General features: G+C 43.5%; 1 protein-coding gene across 3 annotated transcripts in view; it reads right to left on the bottom strand.

The window, feature by feature from the left end:
- Positions 1 to 921: 921 nt before the first annotated feature.
- The window catches only part of LOC137182847 (zinc finger protein 469), a 198,436-nt gene continuing 183,797 nt past the window's right edge, over positions 922 to 15,560 (bottom strand). For all 3 annotated transcript variants that reach the window (XM_067589378.1, XM_067589379.1, XM_067589380.1), the window contains one exon: positions 922 to 14,224. In XM_067589378.1, the coding sequence (XP_067445479.1) occupies positions 2,030 to 14,035 (12,006 nt within the window). In that variant the 5' untranslated portion in view covers positions 14,036 to 14,224 and the 3' untranslated portion in view covers positions 922 to 2,029. The remainder of the gene's footprint in view (positions 14,225 to 15,560) is intronic.

The following is a 15,560-nucleotide window of genomic DNA, read 5'->3' as shown; positions in this document are numbered from 1 at the left end:
ATTATGAGCAGCTGACTTTGTGACATATTATGGACATACCTTAAGAGACCTTAAGATTACAAGACCTCCTAATGCAAGGCTTATTGCAACTCATTATACATTATAATGTCTTATATTGGTATATATAAGTCATTATTTGAAAAACACTAAGCCACATTTCCACATGTAAGAAATGATAATCCACAGATCTGATCAGTTGGAGTCGGAATCTGATAGTGGTTGGTTTTACTGTATTAACAAATGACTACTGAGCGCTACCTTAATTTATTCCACAGCAGCTTAATGCTTGAGCTTCAGTCCTTGACAAAGTAAATAACCTTTGTTTTGTCTCCCCTCTCTTTGTCTTTTACTGTCCTCCCCACACTACCATCCTCCCCTCTTTTCTTACTGCCCTTTTCTCAGGTTTCATCGTTTAGTGGATGATGAAAGAACACAGCTCCTCTTCATATTTACCCCTGTGTGTTTCTACATGTATGCCACTGTGTACTATGGCTTTTTATTCCTATGTGATGATGAAAAATGTTCATGTAGGAATAGAAGCCATTTTACACGTGGTGAGAGAGCAACATGACAGAAGCATGACAGAAGTGAAAGCTCCTTGCTGACTGCTCGACAGGGCTGCTGGAGTCTTACATATGGTCGGATAAATGTAACTGTCTTCTGTTGAATGTTTCCCTGTAGTAAAGATACATTTATGCTCATCTTTCAGACAAAGAGTTAGCTCATTGAAGTGCTGATCTGGAGACAAAAAAAAAATGAAATCCGACTTTATTGTGTGTGCACCTGTTTTTGCCTCCAGGCACAAGCAGATTCCACTGCTTCCAGTGTTTGATGCATGTGGTGACAGCTGTAGTCTGCAGAGATGGAAGTTGGAACATTTGCAAAACATGTCATGAACAAAGGAAGAAAAGAGCAAGGAGAGACCAATACAGATCTTTAATTACCAACTATAAAGGAGGCACTTAGTGAACCACTTTACAGCTTGCAAGAGGCACTGCATTTCCCTTTCTTCTCATTCTGATTCTTTTGCACATTATTAAAATAAAACTTTGACATTAAGCATTACACCAAACAATGACCTACCTACAATATTATACAATATAAGATACATACAGTATAAACAAGATAAAGCACCTTTGTTGTCCTAGTAAATACTACTCATAATTAAACAGTTGGAGTTACAGACACAGATGATTGAGTTTGTGATTTGTGTGTGGTATTATCAGTGCATGGGAAGAACTCCGAATACAGGTCTTGGGACTGTGATGTCCTTGTATGCACCTGAGTTTATACAATGGAAACTTTCCTAATTTTGTGCTCTATCAGCCTACATATGAAGTACTTGGATGGTTTACACAGTATCTTTAATAAACTACAGAGAACCAGTAAAAACACTTGGATGAATGTACTGTAACTGCTACAGATCTCATGTTCCCTTCCGAGGACATTGGCATTCACATTACAATAAAACACAATGTAGCACCAGGTAATGTTTATACAAAAGGCTAATATGATGAATGTCAATGCAGTACAGTAAAGTTAAAAAATAATACAAAATGAGTATGTTGGAAGCATGTACGAAAGGTGCACAGACAATAGTCCAGGTCAGTTATGACGTCATTTGGTCCTTTTGAAGAGAAACTGATAAGGTCATGTTATGAATGCAAAATGAACATGCATTTCTTAATATATTTTACTGTATTTTCAAGTATTCTTTTTTTCTTTCCTTTAGCTAAATGAAATATAATCTCTTAAACGGATAATATCCAACAAAGGAAAAGCAGAAAAGTTTTTTTTTCCAACTAGCATATTCATTTTTGACCCAAAATTCATATCTGCCATTAGTCCTCACATTTGTGTCATAAAAACACATGTACAAAGAAGACATAAAGTGACTACGTAAGTATTTAAAGATAGCATTTCACAGAAAAGAGCTGTGCAATCTCATTCACCATAATGAATTGTCTTAAACATTTATAACTGTGAAATTTACAGTCTCTTATTCACAGATCCCGAAAAAACCCCCCGCTCAGTTAATAGATTCTGATGTGTCCTTCCTTAAAGGAATCTTAAAGCTAGTGAGTTTTTGGCCAAACAGCTGGCTTAGGAGGTGGTTCTGGGACTCTGCTGTCCTGTAGGAATGGCTCTCCATTGACCTAACCCCCATCTTTGGCCTGGATTTATTCAAGGAATTGTTCATGGGAACCGATGATACTTTAGAGATTGGGGCATGCAAAGGCCGCCCCAAAGGTCCCTTTTTGGCTTTGTAATCCCCGTTAAGAGGGGTCACAATCTCAGCTTTCTTTGGTGTACAGCTATCAAGCAAACTTCTTTTTGACTGCAAACCCAAGTTCGAAGTCTTGCACTTGGAAACTATTTTGTTGCTCACAACGTCATCCCGTACTGAGGACAGCACAGGGTAGTCATTGGGTCCGTCTGACTTTCTTTGCAAAGAGGGATTTGCACACTTGCTGGGGCGAAATTTCTTTTTGGCCCTGGAGTCAATGCCAAAGTTCTCTTGTGTGGCTGGAGAGGAAACTCTTTGCAGGCTGTGAGGGGATTTCATGTCTTTCCTCTTCTTCTGTGGTCTCAGTGATTCTTTGTCTTCATTTGAGGCTGAAGCGTTGAGGGAAGCCTTGGAGTGGAGGACTGGTGTCGATTCTGTAGCCCTCGTGCTGCTAGTTGTAGTGCTGTTTTTTGTGTTGTCAGTTGTTTTGGCTGGGACAACTTTGTCTTTCATCTGACTGCTGCCTTCCTGCTCAGCGCTGTGAGATAAAGTTTGCTGTTTGCTGTCATTATTGGAAGCTTTCGATATATGATGCCACTGCTCGTCATCCCTCTGCTGGTCCATCACATCAGCTGCTAATTCATGCTTTGCTGACTCAGGTGTCTTTGAAATGATTTGATTTTCTCTTAAGCTGACAAAAGAATCCTCACAGGGTGGTAGTGAATCTGTTTTTTCCTCTGTCTCATCTGTGTCACCTTCAGCAGAGCCTTCCTTAGGTTTAACAATCTCCTCCCCCGCACTACTATTCTCTTTAGACGCTGACCATGAGCTTGTCTCTGCTCTAATGCAGACTGACTCATTCTCCTCTTTCACATCACATGGTCCAGTAATTGATTTTCCATTACCCTCTTTATCAAGATTAGGCGAGGGAGTTGGGTCTGTTTCCTCTTTCTTGGGTGTAGCAGACTCTGACGAGCCCATGTGAATACATTTCTCCAGTTCTACAAGAAGCTCAGAGTAGTCCTCCGCAATGTCCTCAGTCTTCACATTTGTATTGTTTGTGTCACTGTGGTATTCATTTGCGATGGTCTGTGTGGAGTCGTCTGCTGTGGACACAGGGGGTTTTGAAGACTGTGTCTCAGAGTTTTGATTTAGGTGCAGTGAGCTTACGCTGGCGATGCCACTGTCTGAGCTATTTTCTTGCAAACTGTCAGAAAGAATTCTTCTCTTTTTACCTGCAGGCGAATCACATTCATCTTCTTTGGACGCAGATGCTTTGACAGGTCTGAGAACACCTCTGAATTTGAAAATTTTGTTCCCCCCTGACAGGTGTTTTTCCATGTGACGATCAAACTGTTCCTTCTTAGAGAAGGTGTAGTTACAGGTGCTGCAGATGAAGGATTTTTTGATCACGTGCATGACATCGGCACAGAGCTCACAGGTGTAGAGGGTGGTGTGTTTTGAATCCAGCTCATCCACCTCCTCGTGTGCTCTCTTCAGATGGTCTTTAAGCTCCTGGGCCTCCTGATAAGACACAGGGCATTTGTGACACAGGAAAATCTTTTCCAAATTGTGAACCACTAAATGTCTTTGAAGTTTGAATGGTTTGGGGAATTGTTTCCCACAGTGGTGGCAGTCTCTTGAGGGGTCCTTGCAGTTGGGATGCATCTCCACACTTTTAGGTGTCTCTGTTTTATGGAGGACCTCAAGTGGGGTTAGAGTGTTCTGCTTCCCACCTACTCCACTGCTGCTTTTAGTTTTATGAAGTTTTGGCTCAGGCCCCTCAGAGGTTTTCCCCTCTCCTACAGTGCTGTCAGAGGCAGCAGCTTTTTCTTGCTCTTTAGTGGCTTTGTTGGACTCTCTGTTGGCTTTGCTGGGGCGATGTTGCATGATTGAGGTGATAAAGTTCTTCACGGCTGTCTCCTGCATGAAGCAGCCTGGAATGCCTAACATGGAGCCTTGAGTCTGGCCCCTCCGGGCAAACTGAGTGGCATGCTCTCGTAAATGTTCGTTGTACATCCACACATCTGATATCTCCTTCAAGCACATTCCACAGGTCCAGATCCCTGTCTTATTCTTTGCATGTTTCTCCCTCAGATGGTCTCTCAGTTGCTCCCTGGAGCTGAACTTGCGCTGAACACACATGTAGCAGGTTGGAGGTGGAGAGGGGTTGTGGGATAACTTGTGAAAGTTCAGCTCACCCAGAGTGAGAAACCAAGTGAAGCACACTTTGCACTTGTACTGCTTATCTTTGACTTTTATTCCACCGTCTTGTCGTTTCCTGCCTCGTCGCTCTGTTATTTTCTTAGACTTTTCATCATCTTTTTTCTCCATGTCTAAAGTTGCAATAGGAGGAGCCAATGAGATATCTTTATTAGAGTCAAAGAACTGAATTTCAGGAAGTTGAAATGTGGTATTGATGTTTTGAATGTCAATGCTGTGGAAGTTTTGTACATTGTCTGTAACACATGGCTCCACAGTGTCCCCTACACTGTGGAGCAGTGCAGCAGGCGGGGGCAGAGGGCAAGGTGCAGCTGGCACTTCTGCTTTACAGTTGCTGGGGTCAGAGGTCACCGTCGAGCCAGCATTAAAGCCACTGAAGTCACTGGAGCCACTCCATTCAATTGAGGATTTATCAATGGTGCTCTCAAGTGGATTCAAGAGGCTGTTGCTGAGCTCTTTAATATTCTCAAGGACATCCTCCTGATCACTTTGTTTAACATCTGACGGTGGCTTGGCATCAGTCTTCAAAGCGCTGTTATGGCACATATTCAACATGATGGTATCATCAATAGATATCGTCTCATATTCACAGCGGTTAGGTTGATTGTCAGTGAACATCTGCTCTGCTTGGTTGTCCATGAACTGATCTTTATTTTGCATGAAGGTTTCTGAAGGAGGAGGGTATTCCTGAGTGACATTTGAATTTGGTGATAGCTTCTGTCTTTTGTTTCTTTTGCTGTAAACCCTTGGGCACTTTTTCCTTTTTGCCTCCTCATCTCTGGGGAACAGCTGTGAGAATGTGGTGTCATCGTCAAGTAAGGCCTTTAGATCGGGACTTATGCCGGGAGGACTGATAGGGGAAGGATTCAAACAAGAGATAGGATGCACCTCATCTGAAGGGCCACTGTTTTTCTCACATTTTATCTCGACTGCCACTTTTCTAAGAATCTCTTCGGCGAGGCTCTCTTCTGATCCTCTCTGTTCACACATCTCTTCCACGGCACACAGAGTCTTTCTCGACCCATCACATTCTATGATAATATCCTTGTCTACAGATATACCACTTTCCACATTATTTTTTGTACATACTTCCCCTTTTGCTATCTCCGTCATGCTTGTATATTTAACCTCTTCTGTGTCAGTGATTTGGTTTAATTTCACACTTTCATTAAGTACATTTGCCTCTTTTGTTGGAGATCGGGGTGTATTGTCAAAGCCAGAGTTTGAAGTAACAGGGTGAGGGAATTCCTCTGTTCCAGTAACATTTCTGTCAGGATGCACATTGATTTTCATCTGGTCTTCAGGAGATTTGCAGTGTTCTTGCAGTCCACTGTTTTTGAATTCAGGAGTTATAGCCTGGAGTATGTCTGTTTTTAATATATTCAGAAGCTCATCAGAGAATGGGCCAAGCTTTATGTTTACCTCACTGCTTTTGTTCTTCCGAGCTTTGTTGTTCTTTTTTACTTTTGTTGGTAGCAGAGGGTTTTGATGGCTTATTTCATCCACTGCCACTGCACTTGTCTCAGTTGCCATTTCCTCCAGGACTGACTCAGTATCTGCTGCTTTAGATATGAGTATGCTACTTGTCTCAGACATCCCATCTATTTTTGTTGGGTAACAGGTCTGTGAATCATCTTTATGTTCTTTCTCTGTAGTTTGTGATGCTTCATAAATAACCATAGTCCCCTGATGGCTTGATGTTGTGCTCTGTGGGCCAATGTGTTTTTCAGCTTTGACCAAATGTTTCATGGCCTTATGTCTCTTTAACCCAGGCACAGTCCTGAAACACATGAAGCAGATTTCACAGAGCACTTTTCCCTGTTGAGTGTTGTTCTGTGTCTTTTTTTGTGTTATTTCTTTGTGTGTTTGGAGTGTTGTTGAACACTGGCCAGTCTCTGTTGTTGGTTGCTTCTCTGATGGATCTGGTGGAAGAGGCATTTGTTCATTTTCACAGATGATGAGTGGCTTAGGAGTGGGTGGACCATCTGAAATGTCTTTTCTGAGAAGTGTACTGTCCTCCGCAGAAGCCTCGTGAGAATCGATATTTTCTGAGTCAACCTTTCTCAGCAGGTCAGCATGAATATGCAAATGTTCAATAGGTTCAACTGGATCATGGCAAACCTCCAAATCCTTCTTAATATTACTAGCTGAGGAATCTGTGCTTTTGATTTCAGTTGGGAGACCCAATGAGAAACATGTGAATTTCATACTGTCCTCAATGGCCAGTGGTTCATCTGATAAAGTTAGTTTAGCTACAGGGTCTGAGTTCAGTGACACTGTTGTGTCAATTTCAGTTTTGTTGAAAATCCGTGCAGAGTTAACACTAAGGTCACATGGCTCACAGTCATCTCTCGGACTCTGCTTGATGTCTGGATTGTCTTCAGGTTTACTCGCTGGTGAAATTGGTATGTAGTCATACTGATTTAGTTGTGGAGGTTCATCTGAGATGCTGTTGTAGTTAAGAGGGCTGAGCTTGAAATCATATGTTGGATCTCTCTTTTCAAGGCTCTCTGATACCGCTGGTGGATCTGCTGTGCTGGTCACAGGAAGTGGAGAGGGAACGGCAGTTTCAGAGCTGGGTATTTTACACTCTGTGATTCCCAGATCCAGTTGAGGTGGGCCTATCAGAGAATACTCCATCTCAGCTGTTGTTTTCAATTTTTCATCACCGTTTAAAGCCTCTTTTTGGTTATCATCTTTGTTTACGGGAGAATTCATAGTTTGTATTGAACCTTGATCAACAGACATATTACATTTGCTTTGTGACTGACATTTATCCTCTTCTATGTCCAATTTCTGCATGGGTACTTGATGAGAGGTTGACAAAAGAGGACTGGTAGGTGGGGCAGTTTGTAAAAAGAGACAGTGACTTTCCTCCATCTCCTCTCTGCACGGCGAGTTCTGGTGGCTTGCCATAAAATCAATAGGAAGATGGTCTTTGATGTCCTGAACGTTTAAAATCTCTTCTGTTTTCTGAATGGTGTCAAAGGTGCTGTCAGTTTTCAAAGAGTCATTAAATGGAGTAACTTTGCAGGAGTCACTGTCAATGATGCCATCAGACTGAGAAAGGATCAGCAGATTGCTTTGACCCTCTATGGAGTGGCTGTCTTCGAAGAGTGAGCAATTGCTTGTACTTTCTGTATTGGTTTCCACCAGAATTGGACTGCAGGGCTTTTCTGTGGTGACTATCTCCACTGACATGTCAGTTGTTGGACTAGCACTGTAAACATTAGCGGGGATGCAGTTTTTAGAGGCAGAAAGTCCAATCAAATGATCATGTTTTGCTGTTTCAACTGTTATTTCCTCCGTCACCTTGTCTGAGGCCTCCACTTTCAATTCACCAGCATGTGATAAATGAATATCTTCAGGATTATTATGGATATCAGTTGATTGCTCTCTCAGTGCTGTTTGCATCACATCCCCCATTCTCTCGCCAATGTCTAGACTAGTGTCAGGTGGAGCTGGTGATGACGGATGGCTGCCAGATTGACCAGTGATTCCCTTGACTGCCTCTTCTTCCTCATAGCCGTCTGTCGAATGTTCCGGACTGACACTATTGCTATCAAACAACTGATTCACATTTTCTTCTGTTTTACTCTTTCCGCAGGACTCCTCTGCAGCATGTGGGTCAGGTATCACCACACTTGAGCAGTGAGCAGACTCAATCAAATTACTATTCTCAGTGATATCCCCCTCTGATATGACTTTAGTCTCAGCCTTGCTATCATTGTTTTCTGTGGACTCACTTGGCTGCGATGAAATTGGCTGGTTTCCATCAACTGCGGGGTCAGTGCTGTTAGAGAGAGATGACTGTGACTCATTCAGAATGAATTCAATATCATCCTTCCGCTCATTGATATTTGAAGGTGATAATATATTCGCCTTGCCTGTAATTACTTCCCTTTCACTGGGATCTTCTCTCTCAACTGCATAAGTTGCCTGACATTCAATTTCTTGATGTTGTTGACTTGTGAGAGAGGTGACATTCGGCTCCTTGTGTTCTGATATAATGGGTTCTTTTTTGAATATAGAATCAGAAATCACCTCCAGGCTTTTCATCAGGTTTTCTGTGTATTGCTTCTGTTCTAAAATATCTTCCTTTGTTTCTGCAGGAGTCTCTTGTTCAGAATTTCCTTCCTCTGATTTTCGCTCACAGTGGAGCTGTGAGTGTTCAATATGTGAGGCTGTGGTTATCAAATTTGGCGCATCATCCTCTTTTTCAGTGAAATGTTCAAGGGCCCCTGGCTCATTGTGAATGGGAGTGTGGGGACTGTGGTGCTCACTCATCAGCTCAAACTGGAACGGACTGGACCATGGGAGTCCTGGTTCAGTGAAAGGCTCTGAAGGCAGAGTGGTCACTGGTACATCTATGGTTTGCACAGGGCACCTCATATCCAGACCAGTGCCTTCATTCTCTGACTCTTCACCCAGACGTAAAGGTGAAAATTTGCTCATTTGCAGCTGCTTGGGGACATCCTCAGCCAGTGGTGGGCTTTCCAACTTAGTTGTCTGCAGCTGGTTTTCAAGCTCATTCACTATTCTCTTTATCTCTAGCTCATCTTCCGATGCACAGCTGTTGAGATTTGCACTGTAGTTCATTATTTTTTCTGGCAGAGACAAAGGAACGTGATTGTAATCTGGTTTCTTTTCATTTGATTTCTCTGAGCTGCCTTTGTATTGAGATATCTCATCTGGTAGCACTGGGCTTACTATTAGATTCCAGTCTCTTTGTTCCAGAAAGGGAGAGAATGACGATACGAACTCTTCTTTTTTATCAACCGTGTTCTCTATTGAATGGAAACCCTCTTTCTGAATCGGCATATCTGAGTAAAGGCCACTGTCGAATCCTGTGAGGTCCCCAAACATTGATGAGGTGTCAAATGAAAGTGGGGATTTCATGAGCCCCTGTTCCTGATCCAAGGGGTAGGGCATGAGGTGGAGCGTATCTTTTTGTATCAACGGGCCTTGGCTTTCAGTTGGAGATAGGCACACCTCATCCATCAAAGAGGTGCAAAGAGGCGCAGGCTTGTGTGTGTCTAGGTCATTGACTAAAGTAATAGCCTCTTTCACCATGCAGACACTGTCACTCTGTTTTTCAAATGTGGTACTGTCTGATAGCTCTGGCTGTGTGGCTTGGGGCCTCTCTCTTCTTTTGCCCTTTGTGTTTCTGTCAATATTGAAATCAGTTTCTTTGTTGATTGTAGGAGAGTGTGAATCAAACTGTAGTGGCTTGTTATCTGTACTGCTACACTGGGTTGGTTCTTCTTTGGGGCACAGATTGTCAGTTCTCTGTGGGGTGTTTCTGTTTGAACTGGCTGTTGAGCCAGTTTCTTTGCTGTTTGACACCAGCTTCTCTCTTGATTTTGTATGTGAGTTTCTGTTTTTTTCAAAGGTTTTGGTTGTGTCCTTTGCTTTTTGTGAGGATGACACGGGATCAGCAGCTTCTGTATTTGAATGATAGTTTTTGGTATTCTCTGTATTGTCTTTGTTGTCAGAGAGAATGGGTTTGTCAGTATTATACTTCTTGACAGATTTAGTGAATGTCAGTGCTAGTGTGCTGGACTCTTTACGTAACTTATGTGGGGAGGACCTTTCGTAGGTTTTCTGCTCTGGAGACTCTTTCTTTTTGATGTCTGTCTTCTTCTCACAGTCTGAGTCAGTGCGGTCAGTGCTTTTGGGGCTGTTGATACTATCACTTGAAACACTCACAGATGTGCTGAGTTCACTGCTCGTGGATGACCTGCTACCCCTCCTCCTGAGTCTCTGGTGAGAACCATGTTTCTCAGGCAAGAGAGAAACCTCCTCACTTTTTTTCACCTCAAAACACTCCTTCGACTCATGTCTCCACGCTGCTTGGTCCCTCTCACTCCTTGCTCGCCATTTGCACTCTTTAGTGTATGTGTACTTACACCGACTGCTTTGATTCAGCCGGCCTTGGCTTGCTATCTTTACAGGCTCACATTCATCATCTGAATCTGAGACATAGTCATATTCTCCAAATGCAGGGTTCTGCACAGTGGGAGTCAGTCTTTCCATCACCAAGGAAAACTGGAGGTTTTTGGTACCTTTTACATGGAGCTTATGAAGCTTATTTTTCTGATGAACTATTTTGTGAATAAGTTCTTTGCTCCATGTACCCCCTCCCGTGCTTTTCCTCTTGCTTTCTTTCATTGCAGTTCTTGAGGTTGGAGAGGTGGAGGCCTGTGAGGGCGTTGACCCTCGGAGTGCAGCGCTGTCCTGAAAGCTTTTAACACCACAACGCTCAGAAAACTTGCTGGATAAGAGAAATCTTGGGGTACTTGTGTTATCGTCCTCACTCTTGCACAGTTTTCTTGCCTCTTTCACTTTGCTGTCTTGTTCCCTCGTCTTCTCCCTTGAGGCAGTTCTTGAATTTTTATGAGAGACTTCTTTTTTTATGTTAATTTTCTCATCTTGTTCCAAATTCAGAGATATTTTCTCTAGTTTGCTTTCTGTGTACTGTTTATCTGTCTCAGGGCTCTCCACATCAGAGTCATAAAAATATTTTCCCTGTGTGAAAGACCTGTCATCGTCTGCTGCCTGTTTATTTTTGCTCTCAAATACTAGGGATTCTTTGGTTTTCAGACATTGTTTGTTTGATGTTGCTTTGACAGTGGTGAGCTCATCATCAGCAAATGCATCAATAAAGCTGCTGTCTATCTCTACATTGTCTGACTGATATCCCAGTCCGTTCAAGGCTTCTGTGATTAGGCTGTCTAACTTGGCATCCTCCATTTCCAGCTCAGGGAGAGGGACAGGGAGGGTACCAGGACCAGAGAACAAGCTGAGTTTCATCGGATCATCCTTATTATCTCCTTTTGTTTCACCGTCAGATATCAGTTCTCCATTCTTATTAAGGCCCAACAGAGACAGGTGAAGGTCAGATGGGCATCTTGACATAGAAACGTTTGACACAGAAGACACAGCTTTTGCTGGTTCTGCATGGAATTTTCTGCTGTCCTCCATCTTTGATATGTCTTTGAGGTCATTTTGTGCAAAGGTGTGTTGAGCACAGTATTGCTTATGTCCTAGAAATGAAGCCAGATTGTTGAAATTCTGATCACATTGCTTGCATGTCAGAAGCACATCTAACTGGTCAAGATTTGCGGTGGCTAATGAGGTGGCTAACAGCTGATGTGCAGAGTAAGGTGGTGGAGGCTGGTGATGCTCCATCCCAAAACTGTCCATGTAACCTTTGTTTCCATCAATTGCTGTCTTTGGATGTGTGCTGTTTTGCAGGTAGCTCAACATGTCGTCTTTGGCTCTATCTGGTGCATAAGGAAGGTTGCGTGGAGCTTCAGAATGAAACTGGTGAGGGTGAGTGTTTACGTGATCTGAAGGTAACTGTGTTTTGGCTTGGGACTGGTGATAAAATGGGTGAGGGGGCGCTGACTTTGACATCTGACTGTCCTCTGAACTGATGTTAACGGGGCTGGTGGATGCTGGGGAGAGTGAAGAGCAAGTACTACTAGATGCAGGGTTATGAACTGGGGAGGGCAAAGGGGATTCATAAGGCGACACCATCATAAGTCCCATGGGTGGAACTTGTAATGGTGGATAGTTGTAATTTCTTGATGGTGCTGCTGGAAGAGACTGGTTGAGTCCAAAATATACAGGCTTATTTTTGGACTCACATACTTGTGCATGGCTCATCTCTACTTTAAAAGTTGAGACTGTATTACTGCTATGTTTTACAGTCTCCTGTCTTTGGTTACAAAACCCTTCACTAGTCCTGCTGTTTTGAAATGAACCGGTGTTTTTCAAGGAGCTGTGTTTATGTGATTTACTGTCATCCTGCCAGTCAGAGGGAGACACCATGTAAGCCATTTTTTGATTGTTTATTTGCCTGGATAACTCAATTCGGTTTTGATTCTGCATTGCAGAGGTTGGCCGTATCTGCTGCCAGGGCATTCTGCTATTTTTAGCTGAATTTGGCCTTTGGTCAAGTGCTGGCTGGTTCTGAAACTGAAATTTATCATTCATATCACTGTATTGAATTGTGTTTTGATCAGCTGGTGAATATGTCTTATTAGGCCCCTCCCAGGAGTGTGGTAACCTATTTAAAACCTTATTATTGATGTTTTTATCAAAGGGTACTGAGCCAGAGTGAATGTTACTGACTGGAGGGCTGTTAAATGTTTTGCTAGGAAAGTGCATTTGGGAGCCTGGACCTTGTGAAATATTTCTCGCGTGGTGCACACTTCCTTGAATGAGTGTTCTTTGGTTGGCAGCTGTGTCTTTGGGGTGACAGTTCCTCTTACTCCCCGAGGTGATGGCTGCATCCCTACTGTCTGCCTGTCCAATAGTATCTGTGCTCTCTGGCAGGGCAGTCTTTCCCTGCTCTGACTGCTGTGAGCTGGAGCCAGAGCTGTCACTGCTCGCTGAGTCCTCACTCAGATTCCTAGGACACTGGATGGAGGATGTCACCCCTTGAATAAACTGTGACTGTTGGGTGTGAGGACAGGAGCTTCTGTGTTCTGGCTGCTGTTCATTACTGAACTGAGTGCTGTTTTGAGCAATGTTTTGCCCTTCTCCAGGCGTAAAGGAAAAGGAATTGTGGGTCACATGAACAGAACCAATGGAGGAGTCTGTAAAGTCTTGGGATTGTGGGTTCTGTTCACAGGGAAAAGAGTCAGAGGTTGATTCTTCCAGAAAATTATATCCATATTGAAACGGACCAGGCACGAAGGCACTTGCCTTATTAGCTTCTGAAAGGGCAGTGGATTTTTGTGATGAAACTCCATAGTTAGCACCATTAAAAGTCCTTTCAGGAGACTGCCATGCATTAGAGCCACCCAGCTGAAAGTCAGCCAGGATCAGATGGCTGCCAGGCTGTGCACTGTTGTTCTCCATTGAGGCAGGCTGCTGCTGCTGTGACAGGGTTGGGTGTTGGTGGGATGATGTTCCACTTGAGGAACCCAGTGCCTGTGAGGTATAGCTTGGGGAGGTAAGGTTAGAGGAGGCCTCCTGGAAGCAGCGACTGTAGTTGAGCTCTTCTTGCTGTAGCTCGGTCTCTCTCTCTGGTATAATCGGAGCGTGGAATCTGTAGCTGCCCGACACGGGGCCACGACTGGTCTCCAGCTTCTTGGGTGGCGAAACCTTCTGCTGTGGGTAGGCAATACCAATGGTGGGGTTGGAGCGTGGATTTGTAATGCTAAGTCTGTACAGCTGCTGCGGGTTGCCACGCTCTGACTTTCCTGACCGCTTGCTCTTCTCTCGGCTGCGGCCCTTTCCACTCGGGGACTGGGGACTGCCTTTGCCACTAGACCAAGTCCTATCAGTGGCAAATTTTGATCTGTTCTGTAGTGATCTGAAGTCAATCTTCCCTGCCTGCTGTGGCCGTATTACAGCCTCACGCTGCTGAGTGCCGTCCCTTTCCTTCTCTAGTTTTTCAACCTTGGGCCCTCTGCTGCTGGCTCTGGCCTCCGTGCCTGTGCTTGAAAAGTGCTCTGAAGACTCCTTTGTGGTTTTGTCACTCTGCTGTTCCAGTGCTGTCCCCTCATCCTGCAGTTTGGACTCAGCGTCCAGCTCTTTGACAGCGTGCATTCGCTGAGTCTCTCCTGCCATGGTGCACAATGCGTGCTGTGAAGGCCTGGTCCTCAGAAGTGCTATCTGGGAGGCAGGGGCATCGTCTTCTGGGTAGTATGAATCAGTAAACGTCCAGTGGCAGGAACTGCAGGGACAGGGCTGCTCGCTGCAGGCTCATCTCTTCTCCCTCATTGTGACCTGCTGATCTGGCACCAGAGCAACGCAGACCTGGAGAGACAGAACAGAGAGGATCAGATGAAAGGCCTCTGCTGTCTTATTAAAAGAAATAATGCAAACGATTATATTATGTGCCTTTTAGAATGGAATCTGGAAACACTATTCAAATATGCAAGCAAAGTATCAAGCATCACTCATAAAAGGATATGTATCTTCAAAATAACGAAAACGCATTCATTCTTTAGTCCAGGCATTAGTATGGAAAATAGAAAAGAGAAGAATTTTGAAGTGCAACAAATAACAACTAATAAAAGGTATGTTCTTACTACTTAACTACTTAAGAACATATTTTTTAAATAACCAATTCAAACATCCACTTTCATGTATAAGATTAAGCACAATTACAATGTTCCTAGTTTCTGCCAGCAGAGAGCACTATTGCAGCATTTCACCGTGGTGCTGCAGCAGAAAGTACTAGTGCAATAAATAGGGAATTTCAAAATACTGCCAAACTCATACCAAGTCTTGGAGATACTAACACTTAAATTCCTTATGCCCAACAATAAAAAAAACATTTCAAACAAATAAATACAGTTATATCTGAGTGTTGGATTCATAACAACAGTGACTGGATAGCTTTACAAGTATCTCAAATGAAATCCTTTATATAAACAATCACACAAAGAAACCAGTTTGGTCTTGAAATGATGAAGCACACTACAGTGCAGACGATGAGAAAAATACAGTTCAAGGATCCAAAAAGCACTGCCAGTAAATGAATCACAGACTCCTTTAGCACAGGGACACAATGCCACAGTGTTCTATTGCTAGAGAGGGCTGCAGGTTTAGATCATGGAGGAATATCAGGGATTAGTCAGTCAGCTATTAGACAGTGAGAACTGTGGGCATACTGACGTTTGTTGCCTTTCCTCAGGCATCCCAGACACCGCTTCTCAGGTCCCAGTTTACTTTGGCCATCCACTGCTGTTGCTTCTTTTGAGGTCAGACCAGATGAAACTCAGAGTTAGCACCAAAATGTAATTTCTAGGCCTCGTAACCAAACTTCCATCCCACCTTCTTGTCTATTTCCCCTGGCTATTGCGTACTGAAGCCAATGTTTAGGGGTGGCCTAGTGGTTGGAGAGACCACCATTTAGCCAGAGGATTTGGGTTCAAACCTCTGTTTTGGCTATCATCCACCCTGCTGAAGTGTCCTTGGGCAACATACAGACTTCTTGTCAGTTTTAACCTGGGAGGAGTGAGTAAAAACTGTATAATGAAATTCCAATATTACTGTATGAAAAAGTGATCATTGCACTGCACTCCCTCAGATGATGACTGTGACTGCCCAGCAGCCTGTAAAACACAAACGTATTGCTTCTCTGCAC

This window comes from Thunnus thynnus, chromosome 5, assembly GCF_963924715.1.
Source record: "Thunnus thynnus chromosome 5, fThuThy2.1, whole genome shotgun sequence".
NCBI lineage: Eukaryota > Metazoa > Chordata > Actinopteri > Scombriformes > Scombridae > Thunnus > Thunnus thynnus.
Note: the sequence above shows the minus strand (reverse complement) of the source record. Positions and strands in the feature narration are given on the sequence as shown.